Genomic DNA, 18,055 nt, shown 5'->3' on the forward strand with positions numbered 1-18,055 from the left:
TATAAATTACTTATTAATTATATTATTAAAAGACTCCACATATTAATAGCTATAAATATTATCTTATTATAGAATAATAAAGAATATTTAATGTACTTATTATAATTATTAATTATTTATGATTTAAATACTAATAAAAGCCAGGCTCTATTATCATATCTCAAGAATATTAATTATAAAATGATTTTAAGAAAGAAATCCGAGAATTTATTATTAATTTATTAATATTAGAATATTGAATACACGCTATAATTTTTATTAATTTAATAAAACTATATAAAGCAGATATTTAATTTATATAATCAGGATTACTTAGCAGTAATTAAAATAGTATTTTAATATTATATATTTAATAATTTTTAATAAATCATAAAGTTCTGGATAAAACCGAATAGACAAATAAAGTATAATAAACTATAAAAAACTTTTTATATCTAATAATATTATTCTATTAAATTCTTAGTAATAAAATCTTAAATATTATATTTTTTTTAATTATAATTTCAACTTATACACCTGGTTGTCTTGGTTCTTTTTAAAAAAGAATTTATATAAAATATCTTAAAAATTATTGAATATATTATATAATTAATAAAATATAAATTTTTTATGAACTATTTATTTTATATTACTATTCTAGTATTCTTTCTTAATAGTAATAGTAGTTTATTTAATAATATTAATAAAATTTTAAATATTTTTAAAAGACCAGCCATGGGCTTAACAGATATTTATAAATTATATATAAAATAATATAAATTATATAAAATTTATTTATTTATGAGTCTTACTTTCTGTAGTATAAAAATAATATAAACCTGAATTTTTCATATTTAGTAAATAATTAATATTAAAAATAATATTCTTAATAGTTCATACTTGTTATTTGCATGTTTAATATGATATATATAGAAATTATACTATATCTTGATAAATATATTATAGATTAGATACTGTTTCTTTTAGTCATTACAAGTTCACAATAACAAAGTAAAAGAAAGAAGAATATAGGAGGTGTAAATAAAATAAGAAAAGAAATTCTCTTAATTATACAAGATTATATATTATCATATTATAAAAACTCTGTACTCATACAAACACATATAATATTAATAAATATATATAATACTGATTCTATAGGTCTGTCTCAAATAATTATCTTATATTTTATTATTTATTATTTATCTTTCTGATCTAAATAATTATAAAATTATTCCAGATAACTAGTCTAGATAATCCAGCACTGGCGGGAAGATATTATTTATAATAGAATAATCTAGTCTATATTTTTTAAGCTTATTAAAATAGTACAGTTCTATGCGGAATAAAATTATAAGATTATTAATAATAGTTCTATGTTTATCTAAGTATTATAAGATAATCTTTATTGTTCTTATATAAGTGTATAGAGTATCTCACGGTTTATTCCTTGACTAGCTGACAGGCTTTCTACCGTGACAAGTAAAATACTTATATCATGACCATAGAAACTATTTCTATTATTAAAATTTCATTATTTCTACTGTTCTGTTAAGATTGGGTCAGTAATGACTGCCTTCTGTTGATCTGCACGCCCTCTTGATTCAGTAATTCAAATTTACCCAGCGCACATTCCCCAGAAGCTTGCCGGACATGATGAGCACGAAAGCCGAACCGGACATTACTAGCACAACGGAAGACTCGTGAAAAAGCCTGGGCCAAATAGCTATACTTGAAGCATCATACCTTTGCGGCTTACTGCTTCGTCAATGTGAAATCCGAAAACGAGACGGTAAAGATCGCGCAGCCAAAGGTGTTGCCCGCTCTGCACCATCACTTCAACAGCGCATGCCACATCAGCTGCACCCGCTCGAGCCGAGGGACCCACAGTCCTGAATGCCGGATCGAATGCTACTAATTGCTTGTAATTCTTCAGGAGTGCAACCTGCCATGGCATCGACCCAAACGCATCCGAAGAAAGCGACTTGACGAATGAAGGAAAACTATGTGGCCCAACGCGCTGATATCCGCTGTTTATTGCGGCCTGGGTCACTAATATTCGGACACATGCCAGATTTGGATCCTTGGATGATGTTTTCACTGTCTGTGTGGAAGATGTTTGTTCTGAAGACTGGCTTTGACCCGAGATATCAGACGAATTAGACGACCAGGCGTGGGAAGACTGACCTGGGCCTTGGCCCAAGACGAAAATGTTTTGAACTGGTGCATCATCTGGCGACACGGTTGCGGTATCGTCGAATATTGTTGTTGGTGTCTCGGGGTTTCCTTGTTGATTTATCAACTCATCGACTGAGCCAGACTCTAATTGTTTCGGTTGGTGAACGACCTGTGTAGTAAAGGTTGCTTGACTTGGCCGGGGAGTACCGCGATCAGAGTTTCGAAGAGTCCGTTGAGTCCAACCTTCACGGAAAATATCGCATAGTTCCCAACAAGCCTGGACTGCTGAGCCAAGCAACTCCTCACCAAGTATTTTACCCTCTTTGATACTCTGACGTATGCTGAAAAGCATTTCTGCTAGGGACCAGCAGGCGCCCAACATGGAGTCTGTTTCTGACACAAGCGTCCTTTGCTTCATCAGGCGGTGACATATAGTAATGTAGAAGTCCAAGGTTCTTTCTCTGAATGCATCGGGGAGGTTACGGTCGTGTGTATTGTACAGATGATTGTTAAGCTCGAAGCTAACACGGAGAACAGAATCGGCACTCTCATCGTTTCTGACGCGGGTCTCGAATAGCGTTTGGCAAAATTCCCTGCAAAGGTCAAGCGTTGGGTTGATTTGCGGTGCACAATTATCATTATGACTGTTGTACAATTCCTGGCATAATCGCCAGCACGATTTCCAGACATCCTCCTGAGCATCCACAGTGCACTCATGACGTTCACGGTGTATGGAGCTTAGCGTTGCCAATGTATTGCATAGAGCCCAGCATTCAGCAAGAGCTGCTTGTAAAGCGCCAATCTCCGATTCCTCATCAGACAATTGTACAACTTGTGAATGGCGACTTTCAAGTTTCTCGCTTGTATGTTGGCCGGTCTCTCTAGCATTGGAGTTACATGAGGAAGCTGGTTCTTCATCGACGGAGGGCCTGGTGGACAACTGCTGTTCCTCGCAGTGATTTACGGCCGTTTCTGATCCTTCATGACTGGCAGAATGAACATATTTACTGATGTCCAGGAACTCCTGCCTTGTTTGTGCACGAGGGGTTGCTCGTTCAAACCAGTCGTCAGCTGGTTGAATCGATGTAGTAGTCAGCGGCGGTGGTGATGTCGGCCCACTTTGATTCTCCTGATGCCCGTCAGTACATTCATTTACAATGACCAGAGGATCAGTACCCTGGCCGCCTGTCCAAATTCAGTGCTCACGGAAGGGGTTGCCACCACATTTGATGCCAAGGTTTCTGCACCATCTGATATTGACTGTGAAGAGCTGCTAGAGTATTTCAGGCCATTTATCTGTTTATACCCACACGAGTCAGCCATGTAGTTCACACAGCAGATGAGATGCATCTTGTGGTAGTTACTCACAAAGTCGCCGAACCCAGCAGGTGCGTGTATCACAGACTTTGGAGGCTCATCCTCATCCGACCTGGCTTGGTTGCTACTGGAAACCGCATTCATTGGCTGTATCTTGCCAACACATCTAAAGTCAATGTAAAACTCGAATGTATACCAATCACTCTTGCGTCGGAGGAACTTGCACATACTGTAAGTTCACTTTTGATGTGGTCTGTTATGGGCGACGACCGGGTTGTTGCTGTCGTAGGTACTGCCTTAGGTCGAGTGTCATATATTTGAATATCGTTGACGACCGATTTCTCCGTGTAGATAGGCTGCTTGAGCTTGGAAGGTGACTCTCCACTGTATCTTAACCGCCCATCAGATATGCTGCTTATACTTGCGTCGGGCCTGAGATATTTAGCATAGACATTGGTTGGGCAACGTGATTGACAGCTTACATCTTGTAGACTATTCGCGAATCGAGTTACGAGCAATGAATATCAATTTCTCGAACAAGGGAGTCAGAATAGTATTCATGTTGTGCCCTATGATTATCGATGTAGCAAGGCGAGGTGTGATCGACTCATGGCGCATAGGAGTCCAAGCGTAGTGGAGGCGGATGAAGGTGAATAGTAACTGGTTATTAACTATCCGTAATGTAGGTTGATTGACTAACGCCAGCGGGGTTGAGCTCATCCTTACTAAAGGGTGCTCTTTAATACCTGATACCGCGCTTCCTGTTACTATTGAGCGTAGCCCGTGACACGCTATGCATGAGGCTAGTTGGTAGGCCTATCATATACGAGGTATAGGCTTTCCAGCCCCTTCATTAATACAGTAGATTCATATATGGTACGCACATATTGATTGCACTAATTTTTGGCGTATCACCCAGTGCCGGAGACAAGCATACGAGCCCGAACTGAGCGATTGCAAAGACAATTTAAGGCAACGATATGTACTGTTTGAGTGTTTACTCCAGCTAGACCACTTTGTATTGGCTGGATTGATGGAATTCGAAAAGTAGCATATCATCAATGATCAATTAAGTTCTTGACTTGAGGCTGACACAAAGGCCCAATTTATTGAAAGCATACAAAGCATATCATTAGCCGGTACTCTCAATGCAGCCGCTGCGATGTGATGATGAGCAATTGTGACCCCTGACCTGAGGCACTAGATAACGGCCCCGGCCATAATTACTTAGTACTATTGTGGGGTATCCCAGCTTGTTATTGGCTCATGCACAATGGATGCTACCTACAGTAAATTACAAGCGTTATGAGGTCGTACTCTGCGCCCTCAAAACGATCTTAGCCTCGTATATAAGTCCACTATCATGTGAACAACAGACAGCTGCCCAATGGCGCACTTTCCTGGTATTACATGCACCCTGTGCCTTTACCAGCTGGTTTTTTGTATACGATTGGCATGAGAAGTACCGGGATTGCAATACCACTTACGCTCGACTACTAATCGGAGACGGACAGTGAGCTAAGCACAGCACACGAAGTACACCTTTTGGATTAGATGCGACTCGATAGACTACCATGCAGTAGCCCTACGACTCCACCTCCATAGATCCCGCAGGACGCACTTACACGACTTATCAGCCTGGAGCACCTGATATAATCGGAGCTTTGGCTGGGAGTTGACGCAGCAATTGATCTCATTCGTCCCTTGCAAATCACGAGAATTTGCGGTCGATATGTACTAGTAGTACTGTTTCGAGACTAGACCAGGTGCCCTATGGAGATTAGCTGTACCTACAGGGCACCCAGGGTTACCTGCCGGTGGTTCTGGAACAAAGTATAATAGCCGCCAAGCATGGTAATGGTGCCATACTGCTCTCTGCATTTCATAATATCGATCAATTAAACCGTGAAGTCGATAATAGAAGTTTAGCTGCTCTGATATACATGATAGCCAGTCCGTACTCGATCATTCTTAACCAATAAGACCAAGTTGGCCAAGCCACTGAGCGCAGAGATATGTAGCTATTCTTCACCCGCAGACAGAGAAATAGCTATAAGTATGAGTGCAACCAGTGTACTCAACGATTGCGGTTAACATGTCACACCATGATGGAGCTGGCAAGACGTGATAATACTCCAAATCAAACGCCGACATCTTCATAGAGTCCAGGAAAAACCAAGCAAAGCGAGGAGGAGTAGGTAACAGAGAGAAGGAAGATGAAATATATGGACGGTCCATCCTCTAGCAATGCCGTGCAAATAACCCATTGTAGGCCAACGATCTCTGGCAGCGGATTCTGGTTCTGTACAAGGTCGTGAATGTATTGATTGGACCATACGAGGAAGCAACAGAGATATTTCCCCACTTATGGATGTGCGAGTAAAGCTCGAATTCATATTTGGTTCTTCGCTCGGTCTCTTTCAGTAGGATTATATCTATTGAAGAAATGAGTCCTCACGTGCATGTACTTCCAGCCGAGTGCGCACTTACCTCAGAAGTTTCTCTATCAGATCGACATGGGTCATGATCATTCTGCGGCAACAGTACCGCTTGCATCCAAGCTGATCCATGGCGTCACTTTCAAGTACCAGTTAGTTCGTCGCCGTAGATAGGAAATAAACCACCCAATACCTACCCATCGGGTATACCCTCATCAAGAAGTTGAAGATAACGTTCCCAGAGATCTCCGACAACCTGAAAATTTACATTGCATGAGATTTGAGAAGCGAATATGGGTTTCAAGTGCCACGTACCTTGCCGCAAGAAAAACAGCGGACGGGGATAATCATTTGGTCTGATTACTTCTTCCGTAGAAGTCTGAGACTGTTTGTGAAGTGAGTATAGATAAGTCAGATTTAGAAGAAATCGTTAGGGATCCTGACGGCCGGAGAAAGGTAGGAAGCGATGCTTCTGTCTTGATCACTTATTGCTGGTACTCGCCAAAGACAATGGGTGCAGTTTTTGTCTGCCATAAAATTGCCCGAGACGTGCTCCGATTGAACAGGCACTAGATCGCGGCCCCACTTATTGCTTTTCTAGAACCAAAATTACCGCATATATTACTGTTTCTTAGCAGTAGATTACCGCTATTCCACAAATGGAATAACCGCACCTGACAGGATGATAAAAAAAAAAAAAGTAGTCAACGGGACTGGAATTTCGAAGGCCGTCATCATCACTATCGACCCTACTACGCCGGTGTGTGGACGATTAGTATTGGAGTTTTCGAGTCTTTGAGCCTTTACCACAAACTTTCAGACATTTTTATAGAATTCTTCCTTCCCTCCATATTAGCCTATCAATGCGCAATACTCAAGACCCCCGACGACCGTCAAAAAGATCCCGCGTTGGCGATGCGGCTTTAGGAAAGACAATGCAGACTGACGATTCCCGAGTCAAGCGACGTCGCACATCACAAAGCAAGAACGACATCAATAAGGCGCTCTCGCCGACTATAATCAACTCAAAGGAAAAGCATGGGCTCGAAGAGCAGTGCACATTAGCCCGCACGGAATCTTCTGTACAGAAAAGCGAACCGCAATATGAAATATGGTCGTCTACCAGTATGGTGGCTGGTCAATACAGCAACCTAGATCCGATTTTTACAAGTGATGATGAGTAAGTTGAATGCCTACCATCCAAGTGAAAAGTCTTCTAAGTTCCTCTTGATGTTAGGTACCTCCTCATTGGTCTCGAGACTGCAGTCCATGTCTATTCTCTTGCAACTTCGCGCCTTCTCCGAACACTTCCATCGATAGCTGGAGATAGCATAGCCGGATATAGACTCTCTCCGGAAAATCCAAACTTCCTCTATGTATTTACATTGAGCGGTTCTGTGACCAAGTGGGAGTGGCTCTCTGGTGAACAATGCTCGTCTTGGGAAGTAGGTCACAAGACGATTTCTGTTGACGTGTGTCTTAGTGATGCTGGGAACGATATATTGCTTTTCCTTCTGGAACGCAAGGATGGAAAACGTGTGATAACGCTCAATGACTCCCCCAACGACGCATCACGCTACATTATCATACTCGAAACCCATGTTCAGATCACTAACCTCAAAGTCGCATGCCAAGGCCAGTTTATAATAGCATACAGCGACCGGCATGTGTTTTTTGGCTGGGCAGGGCTTGTTCAGCCTTCTGATTCTGTTAGTTATATCTGGAAAGAGGTCAACTTGCCTGTCAGCATTATGTGTCTTGATGTTCGACATTACACATCGTCGAATCGCCCTGGGCCACAGGGTTCGAAAGATCGGAATCATGCGGATAAGGTCGATCTGGTCTTAGGTGAACGGAATGGTTCTATTCTCATATACTATGACATCCTGCGTTTTGTCAAGGATGAGGGAGGCCGTCAACCTGAAAGGAACCTTACTCCTCGGCGCCTTCATTGGCATAGAAATTCTGTGAATAGCGTGCGTTGGTCTAAGGATGGTAGGTGCTCCAACAAAAACGTCAAGGTAGAGACAATTTCACTGACGAACCCGTTCAACGAAAGGAAATTACATTATAACAGGTGGTCATGAATCGGTCATGGTGCTATGGCAGCTGGACACCGGTAGAAAACAATTTCTACCTCATCTCTCGTCTCCGATCGGCAACATAGTCATATCTACAAGTGGAAACCTTTATGCTGTCAAATTAGCAGACAACTCGATTATCGTCCTGTCGGCGCGAGAATTACAACCTTTCTCTACTATAACAGGGTTGCAGCTGTGTCCCAAAGTTGCAAAGTCTCATGACAAATATTTACCTGAAGATCAGCCCCTGTTCGAGTGTGTTCCTGCTGCATTGCATCCACAGAACCCTGATCACCTTATTATAACTGTCCCCGCCTCTCGCCAGACGGCTCAAGAAAGTCATCCCGTGGTCAATGCCTCTATGCTTCAGACTTACGATATCCGTACCAACAGCCATGTTTCCCGTCAAGCTCTTGCACGCACCAACGCGACTACGTTGAAGGTTGGCCCTGATGGCTCTCACATAGTTACTCCGGACGTTACCCACATCAGTGTTTCCCACGACGGAAAATGGATGGCCACAGTCGACACTTGGAGGCCCTACAAACGGGACATGCAAGCCCTGCATCATGGGGATTCAGGATCTAGTCATCCTTCTGAAGGCTTCCAGGAGACCTTCCTGAAGTTTTGGAGATGGAACAGTAGTTCCAACCTGTGGGAATTGGTGACCCGAATTGACGGACCCCACTTCTGTGACAAAGGTTCCGTGCGTGTGTTAGATGTTGCAGTACGGGCATACAGCGCAGAATTCGCGACCATCGGTTCAGATGCAGTCTTGCGTTTTTGGTGCCCAAGTACTAGGCAGCGCAGTGGCTTAAAATCTGACAACCCAGAAGAGCCTATGGAAACCTGGAAATGTCGGAGAGCCATTGATTTGAAACCCTACATTGATGTTGGTATGGCAGATTCACTAGGTGCAGCTTCTATGGACTTTTCTCAGGATGGGTCCGTCCTTGCTATTTGCCTGGGATCTCAGACATGCCTCAACTCCGGACTTGCTATATTAATTGATGCGCAAAACTGCAGTGTCCGTTACAGCAGAGTCGGATTATATAAAGGCATGCCCTGCGCCGTTGCATTTGTCGGGTGCAATCTTGTTATGGCATCGCGAGAGGCAGTGTCCATATGGGATACAGTCGATGATATTGCCAGGGCAATCAAATTGCCAGGGTCCGGAAGCGTCTCGGTTAAACAGCCTCGTTTGCTGGCCGTAAGCTCTGAGACCAATACCTTTGCGGTGTCAGTAGAATGCCTACAAAATAATCAGCATTCAAAGAACCGCCGCATGCTCCGATCTTCTGTTCAGGTATACGACATCCTCACATTAGCGTTGCTGTCGGAAACCACACTTGGGCATCATCCAGTTGCCTTGCTATCGGCTATGCACTCAAGTGACTATATTGTCGTTGATGTTGCGGCCAACGTCCAGCGGATTGGCCGTCTCGATCAGAGCTACCAGAGCAACAGTCATTCGCGTGACCTTGGTTCTCACATTAACTCAGGACTTAGAAACCTTTTCGGAGAGCATGTCCGTGGAAAGTCTCAAGATCCCCAGCATATTACCACTGACTCGGACAATCAAAATTTGCAAAAGGAACTGGCTAGCGTCTTCAGTGATGCGCCGCCTTTCGTTATGCCCCCCGCCAGCATGATCTTCCGCAGCGTGGTAGATGCTCTTTCTAGCTAGTTTCAGTTGAGAACCAATTTTGATACAACTATGACTTTAAATTGTTACACTGCTCTAGTTAATCCCAATCTATAATCTCAGGTCACTGCCCAATTTTTTAGAGATAGTATAGTACACTGTTGTATTCATTTCGGTGCTTGCTTTTAATTAAGCTGGGCAAACTTGCTGGGGTGGCTGTCTTAGCTGTCTCATCACAATAATTCATTATTATTTCCCCCATTTCATTCCTTTGTATATACATTTCTATCTTTTATGTAATCCCCCTTATGTTGTGTCATTTTCGTTTTCATTTCCATCTATTGTATAAGAATTATTAGTTCTGGGAGGGGAGGATGTGCGAGGCTAATGAATGAGATTAACAGAACATCCCGGCAGTATGCGTAATTTTGAGTTACCTAGAATTCTTACTAGTAGGGAGTAAAGCAGCCCTATACACCACTGGTATAATTGCCCCAGTGCTTTGTATATGTAATCATAAACAAGATCTCATCACATACCTAGATTAATTTCAGGCTAATCTTCGAATCCTTCTTCGCAACTTAAAGATCCTAGTTCGTAACCACGTTAAGAAGAGCACCCATGTATTTTTAGGTTGTGATCTCCAGGTCTCCGGACATGATTCTGACTGTGAAGTTGAAGGCTGAGGCTTGTCAGATATTTCCTCTTGCCCGTCCTCCAGATCTACGTCATCGCCAGTGAACCTTGTTTGCAGATGCTGCTTCCCCCTTTGCTTTGTTTGCTTTTCCTCGGCCTTCATCTGTTGAGCCTCAAACCTCCATGTTTTGGCAGCCTCCTTCTCTTCGAAAGCCTGACGTGCTGCTTGTACCGTAGCCGCCCGAGCTACAGGGTCCATGCTCGTACGCGTCTTAGATCGGAAAACAAAATCCAAAGATGACCTAGATACTGGAGACGTTGTGTCCAAGGTGCTTCCGTTGTCTCGGGAGTATCCGAAAGATGAACGGCCGGTTATATTTGTCTGAGAAACCCCAGGCGACCTTGTGGAAGAGCTATCATGAGTTTGCAGCGATAATCGGGGTGTCTTGCTTGAATTGGTTGGCCCCGGCTTGAAGAACTCTAATCCTGACTGTGTCGGGGAATTGCTCCCCGCAAATGGATCCTTGGGAGAATCATCGCTCTCAAGTATGGATGCTTGGCACGATTGATTTAACGGTGGTGTATAGGCACGTGGAGCGAGACGCATGGGATGAACATATTGTGAGCCTGGTTTATTCATGGCTGAACTGCTGGCTGTGGACGCTTGAGACATTGCACTTGTAGATTGACAACGAAAAGCAGAGGGGCTTTTCCCTGAGGGAGGATGGCTGATTGTTTCGGCCCGAGCTGCTGCTTTGTCGTATTTTGCATAAATGCCCAAGCCTTCCTGTTCGAATGATGGCCGCGAAAGGTCGACTGTGGCCGGTGATGAGCCACCATATGATGCTTTTCTGAGTAAAGGCATTCGCTGCATTTTATTCCTCGCTGACTCGTACATGCGCAGAGACAAAGACAATAAAGCCAGCCGAAGCACCCAGTGTAGTAGTTATGGATGTATGGCCGGTATGAATCTTCCAGGCGGCTCGTGAAGTAGACACAATTCGGCGAGTGTGCCTGGCAGAGATAAAAAGAAAATCCACCTCTTGTGGTGAACTTGACCTCCCAGGTGCAATCAGTGGAGACGTACTACTCTCAGAATCGCTGAAATAGGAAGATCAGTGAGGCAAGACTTTATCTTCATTGCGATGCGACCCTGTCCGATCTCGTAAATGGACTGTTTCAGGCTCACCGAACGAGAATAATTGCGTCAAAACGGACCGGTCGCTTGGTCCTGGAATGCCGAGTGAGGGGTGCAACTGAAGCTCGTAGAAGTCGTCTTCGGACGTGCCGTGTGAGCCAGTCGCGGGTTAACTCACTGCAACAGTTGTCTCGATTTCCAAGCAACTAACAGAAGCGAAAAAAAGAAAAAAAAGAGTTCAGTGGTTCTTTACGCAATGCATTGTCGGCTGAAACGTAACAAACAAGCAGACACAGCAAGAAGCTTGGCTGTAGAGAAAAGTAGTACGGAATAGAAAGAAGGGTAATCCTATGACGGGGTGAAATGGCAACGATGAAATACGATAAGTACAATATGAAAGTCAACAACAGACACTCAGACCCGTCAGAAACTCCAAGAGAGCGCGAGGGTAAGACGAGACCAGTACGATCATAGATGAGCTGGCGAAGCAAGTCTTAAGAGGCAAAGCAATGGTGATTGATGTCGAAAATAGGCATCTCCGTCGAAAAAGGGAAGGGAGTAAGAGGAGATAAGCAAGCTGCAACAAGTACCCGGGGGTGGGAGGGGTTGTGTGTTTAGTTGAAGTGTAAGATAAAGAAGAGCGGGAGTATTGAGGGGAAGGGAAGCGGGGAAAGGAAAAAGAGAGAGGGAGAGAGAGAGAGAGAGAGAGAGATGGGCGACCGAGGAGAGGGAGGAGGAGGAAGAGGAGGAGGAGTAGCGCTAGGAGACGTGATGGTAGTAGTTTGCAGTAGTAGTGGTAGTAGTGAGGTAAATAGTGGAGGGAATTCTAATTCTGGGAAGGCGGCGGTGAAGTCGGCGCGACGCATGCGGACTGCGGAGGCGTTCTGATAACTCGACTTCCCGGCTCTTCCGAACGATCGGGCTGGCCTCTGAATTTTGCATGTGGGGCATAGTCAGTTAACTAATCATAATCTGATCAAAAAGATTAGTTAGTTCTTAGTTCTTAGTGATGATAGTGATGAGATAAGCTCAGAGCAGTTAAGTAACTATCTAGAGTAGATAGATAGATCATGAGAAGGGAATACTGTATATATAGACAGCCTTTACAGTACACACTGAGTTTACCAGATCACGTAGGTATATACTTACTAAGTAGTATTAGTTAACTATGTCTAGACCGACTCGTCAGGGTCCCGACCGGGAAAGACCAACGATCTACACTTGCACCTTCCCATTTCCTCAGCACTGGGCTTCCAAAGTACTGTTGTTTTGTACGCCTGGAGACACGGAAGTATCTACTCAGTTGCACTAATTCACTTGACACTCAAGGGAGAAACAGCTCTCATAAGTCACCTATGAACGGGCCGCGTTACAACAGTCGGATTTGTACTGCGTGTATACTAATAATGAGACAAGAGAGTACCTGTTCTGACCATCGCAAAGTACAAGAGCAGGCTACATGATAGAGAACCATTATCCATATGGGTATATTAGTATATTTGTGCCGGGAAGCAACGTCCCCCAACCTTTCTCTTTCTCTCTCGCGCGCGCGCGCGCTCTCTTTGAGCGAAGGTGGCAGAAGGCAAGGGATGAAAATACTGGGGCCAGGAGGGGATATTTAATTGTCTACTACCATGATATATGCGTATGTATCTGAAAACATGTAGAATTGGCTTATCAAGAGATTGACTTGTGTGCTTACCATTCCTTGACTTCTCCTGGCGCCGGTGGCTCAACCCGCACAACTTTATCGCAATTGAGCAAGCAAAGGGGGTCATAAGCTAATTTGAGCTACGGGGCGTGAACCGCCTGCATTAGTACGACGGATTCCATGTGTTATGGTGGAAGATGGGATGTATGACTACTTACCCGGCGCATAGCATCCACTGTAGACTCCCCTAGTTCATGTTGCAGGTAATCCCGCTTGACGAGGCCAACTCCGTGCTCGCCAGTAACTGTACCTTCTAGTTCAACAGCCCGCTTTACCATCCGATGGACCACGGCCTCGGCTGTTGCTTTCTCGTCTTTATTGAAGAGGATGATCGCTGCCGCGCGTTAGAGACTGATCCAATTGGCTTGGGGGTATTGGAAAGCAGAAATCCCTACCATGAAAATTGCCATCGCCGACATGACCGCACATTCCCGCCAACAAACCACTTTCAGTCATGTCTTGTTTGGTGGCCTCGATGATTTCGGGTAATTTGCTTATAGGGACAGCCACATCAGTCGTCCAGACATGGTCCTCAGGACCTCGCCTCATGGACATAACGCTCCATAGTGCTTGTTTCCGGGCGCTCCAGAGTTCTTGCATTTCGCTCTCACCTCGGGCAAACTCGAAGGACCGACCCGCAGTAGAAGAAACAATCTTCTGCACCATGTTTATTTGCTCCTTCACGCCAACAGGGGTACCCGCAAACTTGAAAAATATGGTAGGCGCTTCCTTCCAGTGTCGGCTGGTGGACTGACTTTCGTTGATGCATTTCATCTGCACGTCATCCAGGATCTCGACCCCAGCTACTGGGATACCTTCTTCCACTACGCGTGTCACGCACTCTGCCGCATTCTGTACCGTAGAGAAACTCGCGACGGCGACATTTTGGCTCTTAGGTTTGACCGTCAGCTTCAACGTAGCCTCAGTCACCAGACCGAGGGTGCCTTCACTCCCAATAAAGAGTCTTGTAAGATCGTAACCAGCGCTTGACTTCCGTGGACGTTGCCTGGTCTTAATAATAGTCCCGTCGGCAAGCACTACCGTCAAAGAAAGCACCCAATCACGCATAGTGCCATACCTGTAGGCATTTGTTCCCGAACAGCCCGTGCCAATCATGCCACCGATCATAGCACCAGGGCCCGGATCCGGAGGAAAGAAAAGACCATCCTGAGAAAGATGTTCATTCAGCTCCTCCCAGCCAACGGCAGGCTGGACCACGACGTCTAGATCCTGCTTATGGAGACCCAGAATACGATCCATACGACGGAAATCAATGCATATACCACCCCGCGTGGGCGCAAAATGGCCCTCCAAGCTGGTACCGCCTGAGTAAGGGGTTACTGGGATCAACCGTTGATGGCAAACCTTCATGATTCGAGATACCTCCTCCGTAGTAGATGGGTAGAGGATGAGGAACGGTCTTTCCCCCTCTTTCAGGGCGTAGGAAGACCAGTCAGATCCTGCATGCATATCTAAGTCGGCATTTTGTGTGGAGACATTGTCTTTCCCTAAAATGTCAACGAAGTCCGCCCAAGCAGCCTGTAGATTTGAGGGAGAAACGTTATGTCGCGGTGACTGTGTATCATAGACGGAGCTTGTTGACGAGGTGGGAAGCTCAGCAGGTTTCAAGGATCCCAGATAGTAAGCCCCCGTGGAGAAAAAAGCCAATGCTAGCACAATGACATCAGCAATCAAGGTCTCGAGAGATCCAGAGATGTTCATGGGGCGGGCCTCGGGCAATAGGCATACCAAGCATCAACGCCACGTTGCGACTGCCCTGGGATTGGGACTGGAACTGTGAGTATCGTTCCTGTTCAGCACGCTCACGTTTGAGGCGTTGTTGTGTACTTTCGTATAATTGATGCTTGAAGGACTGAGGTTTCTCATCGGCGCGATGGGGAACGGACCATTGCAAACCCCTCCTCTGAGATCCTAAGCGTAGCGAACGGCTGAAGTGGCACCCGGCCCTTGGGAGAAGAGCGCGCATGGCGCCCCGCGGACGAAGATAAGAATCGGGTCTGATCATGTTGGGGAGCAAAAGGGCGACAGTCAGCATGGAAGAGGGACCCTTGTTGAGACAGTGGTTTTTAGGGTGAAACCATCGCGTGGTGAGCAGTTAAAATCACAGTCAACCCAGGCGCAAAATACGAGAACTGGAGAGGCGGGCCGACGGTAATGGTAGACGATGAAGGAACATGAATATCCGGATTGATGGATGGATGGTAGAACAGATGGAGAATGGATCGATTGCTAGCTAAGTTGGACTAATCCCAAAGAGGTAAGGCTGCGGTAGCTCACCTACAAATTAGTACGAAGGTAGTATCTAGTTAGATAGCTTACTAGCCAAGGCAATCTCTACTACTCCGTATGCAAAACACCTTTTTATTCAGCTATTCGAACAATGTATCAAACCGTAACTCACTCGGCATAGGCCATACTCACCTCATTACGTACCAATAGGGCTACCTATACGCAGTCTTTCATATGAACGCCCAGTGCTACTTTGTACTAGTAGTAATTCATTCTACTATAGGTCAGCCCGATCAGGTTGTGCCAATCATGATTACCGCAGTGTACTGAGTATACTCGTTTTCCTCAAGTCATTGGACGATTATGGGCTAAGTGAACAGGTCCATTGGCAGCCTGTGGTATATAATCAGTTTTCAACTATTCTAGACCCAAGAATTCAATGTATTTGACTAGGTTAACTATCTATTCACTACCAAACACTTACCAATATAGCCGGTCAGCCGCCTTGTCCGGGTAAATTTGGCGCTGCGCCGGTTAATTCTGAACCAATGAGGGGCTTTCCACCCCGCCTCCTCTACCCCATACCTTAGTACTTACGTCGATACCTCCTACCAAGCTACCCAATATGGATCGAGAAGCAACCAATTCACTAGGGCGACATATCCGAAATTTAAGAAAAGGCCGAGGGCAAAGGGATAAATAAGGAAAGAAAGGGTAAATCCTAGAAGCTGAAATTCAGTTCCGATACTCGTTTTTCTAGCCATTCTCCAGCTCAAGAGCTTTACCTCCTACAACATATCGAGTCAGCTGGCTTTCTCCGTGTGTCTTTTTGTCTTCAACCATCATGAGCACCCAGAACACCAACGCTCAGGTACGTGCATTGAACTCTCATTACATAGGGTCAATGGTGGCTCGTCACTCCCACCATCAGCCCAAAGTGGCACAACCGAAATGATCGCTAATGACCTCAACCACTACCAGAATCTTTCCTTCGTCCTCGAGGGAATTCACCGCGTCAAATTCGAAGACCGGCCAATCCCAGAGATCAACAATCCTCACGACGTACTGGTGAATGTCAGGTTCACAGGTATATGTGGTAGTGATGTGCGTATAACCGAAGCCCACGAGACAGAATCGAAGGCCTGCCTAGCTGACATGTCGGATATTTTCACCCTCAAGGTTCATTATTGGGAACATGGCTCCATTGGCCAATTCATTGCCAAGGATCCCATGGTCCTGGGACATGAATCTTCCGGTGTTGTCAGCAAGGTTGGCTCTGCCGTTACCAGTCTAAAGGTAGGAGACTGCGTTGCAATGGAACCAGGAATCCCATGTCGCCGCTGCGAACCATGCAAGGCGGGGAAATATAATCTCTGCGTGAAAATGGCTTTCGCAGCGACACCTCCATATGATGGTACCTTGGCCAAGTATTACGTCCTGCCCGAGGACTTTTGCTATAAGCTTCCTGAAAGCATCACCCTACAGGAGGGTGCGATCATGGAGCCCCTTAGTGTCGCCGTCCATATCGTTAAACAGGCTGGGATCAACCCGGGTCAATCAGTGGTAGTCTTTGGTGCTGGCCCCGTCGGGCTTCTCTGCTGTGCTGTGGCGAAGGCTTACGGTGCGTCCAAGGTTATCGCGGTTGACATTCAAAAGGGTAGGCTAGACTTTGCCAAGAAGTATGCAGCAACTGCCACGTTTGAGCCAGCTAAAGCCGCAGCGTTGGAGAACGCTCAACGGATAATAGCCGAGAATGATCTAGGCTCGGGTGCAGATGTTGCCATTGACGCTTCAGGAGCAGAGCCCTCGGTTCATACAGGCATTCACGTTCTGCGTGCTGGGGGAACATATGTCCAGGGCGGTATGGGTAGAAGCGAAATCACCTTTCCAATAATGGCGGCTTGCACCAAAGAACTGAACGTCAAGGGCAGCTTCCGTTATGGGAGTGGTGACTATAAGCTTGCAGTCTCCTTAGTAGGCGCTGGAAAGGTGAACGTGAAGGAATTGATCACGGGTGTCGTCAAGTTCGAGGACGCCGAGCGAGCATTCGAAGAAGTTAGAGCTGGAAAGGGCATCAAAACGCTTATTGCTGGTGTCGATTCATAGAATTCGTCAGGCATATTAGCAATATTGCAGCAGACGGCAACCCTTTGCTTTGAACGTCAATCATTCCTCAGTGTCGCTTGCTTTCTTCCCATTTAAATTGTCTCTCCATATCCGTGGTCTTTTGGATCACAGAATGTAAAGCTCGAGGCATCTTCAGGCAATTGGTTCGGTCCAGATCGTATGACCCTTTGATAATCTCTTCTAATATTATGAAACTGTATCCCCACTTCAGATGGTGCTGGCTGTAACTTGGCCATCACAAGCCTGTGCGTTCGAAGTATCCGTAAGAAAGCTCATGAGAATAACTGGCCGGACAACACATAACGCAAAAACAGTTAATAACAATCAACTTCTGGAATGCAAATCCCTAAAGACTCAAACCATTCGCTTATTGAACAGGGTAGTCACAGTGCTTGACTACCGGGGGTATCATGCTGCACGAACCAAATCCACTGGCCTTAAGGTCCCCTCACAAGCTACGAGAGGTTCAAAACTAAGCCATCAACCGAAATGACGCAGTCCGCTTCCGCGACGTAACTTGGACCACCGACCAGCCGTTCTATAAGCCAAAGTCAA

At 45.2% G+C, this 18,055-nt stretch overlaps 8 protein-coding genes across 8 annotated transcripts; 2 read left to right on the forward strand and 6 right to left on the reverse strand.

Moving 5' to 3' along the window:
• Nucleotides 1-1,496: 1,496 nt before the first annotated feature.
• Nucleotides 1,497-4,196, reverse strand: BDQ94DRAFT_138982 (uncharacterized protein). The gene is made up of 5 exons (XM_026765340.1): nt 3,957-4,196; nt 3,705-3,906; nt 3,526-3,627; nt 3,382-3,453; nt 1,497-3,286 (listed from the first exon to the last, which is right to left on the reverse strand). Coding segments are annotated over exons 1-5 (1,959 nt in total). The 5' UTR covers nt 3,959-4,196; the 3' UTR covers nt 1,497-1,705.
• On the reverse strand, nt 3,939-4,196 carry BDQ94DRAFT_138985 (uncharacterized protein; the record flags this gene model as incomplete). Its single annotated transcript, XM_026765341.1, has 1 exon — nt 3,939-4,196. A coding segment is annotated over one exon (230 nt), but the record flags the coding sequence as incomplete, so codon positions are not given.
• Nucleotides 4,197-5,142: 946 nt separating this feature from the next.
• Nucleotides 5,143-6,437, reverse strand: BDQ94DRAFT_138989 (DNA-directed RNA polymerase core subunit RPB10). Its single transcript, XM_026765342.1, has 5 exons — nt 6,357-6,437; nt 6,228-6,297; nt 6,110-6,168; nt 5,965-6,051; nt 5,143-5,909 (listed from the first exon to the last, which is right to left on the reverse strand). Exons 2-5 carry the CDS (start codon nt 6,261-6,263, stop codon nt 5,867-5,869), a joined length of 225 nt encoding a protein of 74 aa, XP_026628696.1. The 5' UTR covers nt 6,264-6,297; nt 6,357-6,437; the 3' UTR covers nt 5,143-5,866.
• Nucleotides 6,438-6,673: 236 nt separating this feature from the next.
• BDQ94DRAFT_124206 (WD repeat protein) lies at nt 6,674-9,934 on the forward strand. Its single transcript, XM_026763826.1, has 3 exons — nt 6,674-7,092; nt 7,150-7,907; nt 7,972-9,934. The coding sequence occupies exons 1-3, from the start codon at nt 6,776-6,778 to the stop codon at nt 9,678-9,680; spliced, it is 2,784 nt and encodes a 927-aa protein (XP_026628697.1). The 5' UTR covers nt 6,674-6,775; the 3' UTR covers nt 9,681-9,934.
• Nucleotides 9,781-11,599, reverse strand: BDQ94DRAFT_124199 (uncharacterized protein). Its single transcript, XM_026763825.1, has 2 exons — nt 10,076-11,599; nt 9,781-10,022 (listed from the first exon to the last, which is right to left on the reverse strand). The coding sequence occupies exon 1, from the start codon at nt 11,170-11,172 to the stop codon at nt 10,189-10,191; it is 984 nt and encodes a 327-aa protein (XP_026628698.1). The 5' UTR covers nt 11,173-11,599; the 3' UTR covers nt 9,781-10,022; nt 10,076-10,188.
• Nucleotides 11,600-13,009: 1,410 nt separating this feature from the next.
• BDQ94DRAFT_138996 (FAD-binding oxidoreductase) lies at nt 13,010-15,324 on the reverse strand. Its single transcript, XM_026765343.1, has 4 exons — nt 14,873-15,324; nt 13,519-14,793; nt 13,282-13,457; nt 13,010-13,203 (listed from the first exon to the last, which is right to left on the reverse strand). The coding sequence occupies exons 1-4, from the start codon at nt 15,177-15,179 to the stop codon at nt 13,111-13,113; spliced, it is 1,851 nt and encodes a 616-aa protein (XP_026628699.1). The 5' UTR covers nt 15,180-15,324; the 3' UTR covers nt 13,010-13,110.
• Nucleotides 15,325-15,935: 611 nt separating this feature from the next.
• On the reverse strand, nt 15,936-16,230 carry BDQ94DRAFT_124235 (uncharacterized protein). The gene has a single exon (XM_026763828.1). It carries the CDS (start codon nt 16,135-16,137, stop codon nt 15,982-15,984), a length of 156 nt encoding a protein of 51 aa, XP_026628700.1. The 5' UTR covers nt 16,138-16,230; the 3' UTR covers nt 15,936-15,981.
• BDQ94DRAFT_124239 (NAD(P)-dependent alcohol dehydrogenase) lies at nt 16,026-17,595 on the forward strand. Its single transcript, XM_026763829.1, has 4 exons — nt 16,026-16,087; nt 16,145-16,244; nt 16,355-16,477; nt 16,553-17,595. Exons 2-4 carry the CDS (start codon nt 16,218-16,220, stop codon nt 17,477-17,479), a joined length of 1,077 nt encoding a protein of 358 aa, XP_026628701.1. The 5' UTR covers nt 16,026-16,087; nt 16,145-16,217; the 3' UTR covers nt 17,480-17,595.
• Nucleotides 17,596-18,055: the final 460 nt, after the last annotated feature.

The sequence above is a fragment of the Aspergillus welwitschiae genome (genome assembly GCF_003344945.1).
Source record: "Aspergillus welwitschiae strain CBS 139.54b unplaced genomic scaffold BDQ94scaffold_8, whole genome shotgun sequence".
In the NCBI taxonomy this organism is placed as follows: Eukaryota; Fungi; Ascomycota; class Eurotiomycetes; order Eurotiales; family Aspergillaceae; genus Aspergillus; species Aspergillus welwitschiae.

Excerpts from the sequence above, each read along its gene's own strand:
- BDQ94DRAFT_138982 (XM_026765340.1), bottom strand. Across the intron at positions 3,628-3,704 it reads ACATCAAAAGTGAACTTACA|ATACAGCCAATGAATGCGGT; the intron begins GTATGTGCAAGT and ends TGTGTTGGCAAG. Across the intron at positions 3,454-3,525 it reads CTGCTGGGTTCGGCGACTTT|ATAAATGGCCTGAAATACTC; the intron begins GTGAGTAACTAC and ends GGGTATAAACAG.
- BDQ94DRAFT_138989 (XM_026765342.1), bottom strand. The coding sequence starts at position 6,263 with ATGATTATCCCCGTCCGCTGTTTTTCTTGCGGCAAG. Across the intron at positions 6,169-6,227 it reads GCTGTTTTTCTTGCGGCAAG|GTTGTCGGAGATCTCTGGGA; the intron begins GTACGTGGCACT and ends GTAAATTTTCAG. Across the intron at positions 6,052-6,109 it reads GATGAGGGTATACCCGATGG|TGACGCCATGGATCAGCTTG; the intron begins GTAGGTATTGGG and ends GGTACTTGAAAG.
- BDQ94DRAFT_124206 (XM_026763826.1), top strand. The coding sequence starts at position 6,776 with ATGCGCAATACTCAAGACCCCCGACGACCGTCAAAAAGATCCCGCGTT. Across the intron at positions 7,093-7,149 it reads ATTTTTACAAGTGATGATGA|GTACCTCCTCATTGGTCTCG; the intron begins GTAAGTTGAATG and ends TCTTGATGTTAG. Across the intron at positions 7,908-7,971 it reads CGTGCGTTGGTCTAAGGATG|GAAATTACATTATAACAGGT; the intron begins GTAGGTGCTCCA and ends GTTCAACGAAAG.
- BDQ94DRAFT_124199 (XM_026763825.1), bottom strand. The coding sequence starts at position 11,172 with ATGTACGAGTCAGCGAGGAATAAAATGCAGCGAATGCCTTTACTCAGA.
- BDQ94DRAFT_138996 (XM_026765343.1), bottom strand. The coding sequence starts at position 15,179 with ATGCTGACTGTCGCCCTTTTGCTCCCCAACATGATCAGACCCGATTCT. Across the intron at positions 14,794-14,872 it reads CAACGTGGCGTTGATGCTTG|CATTGGCTTTTTTCTCCACG; the intron begins GTATGCCTATTG and ends TCATTGTGCTAG. Across the intron at positions 13,458-13,518 it reads CGGCGATGGCAATTTTCATG|CGATCATCCTCTTCAATAAA; the intron begins GTAGGGATTTCT and ends AACGCGCGGCAG.
- BDQ94DRAFT_124235 (XM_026763828.1), bottom strand. The coding sequence starts at position 16,137 with ATGGCTAGAAAAACGAGTATCGGAACTGAATTTCAGCTTCTAGGATTT.
- BDQ94DRAFT_124239 (XM_026763829.1), top strand. The coding sequence starts at position 16,218 with ATGAGCACCCAGAACACCAACGCTCAG. Across the intron at positions 16,245-16,354 it reads CCCAGAACACCAACGCTCAG|AATCTTTCCTTCGTCCTCGA; the intron begins GTACGTGCATTG and ends AACCACTACCAG. Across the intron at positions 16,478-16,552 it reads CAGGTATATGTGGTAGTGAT|GTTCATTATTGGGAACATGG; the intron begins GTGCGTATAACC and ends TTCACCCTCAAG.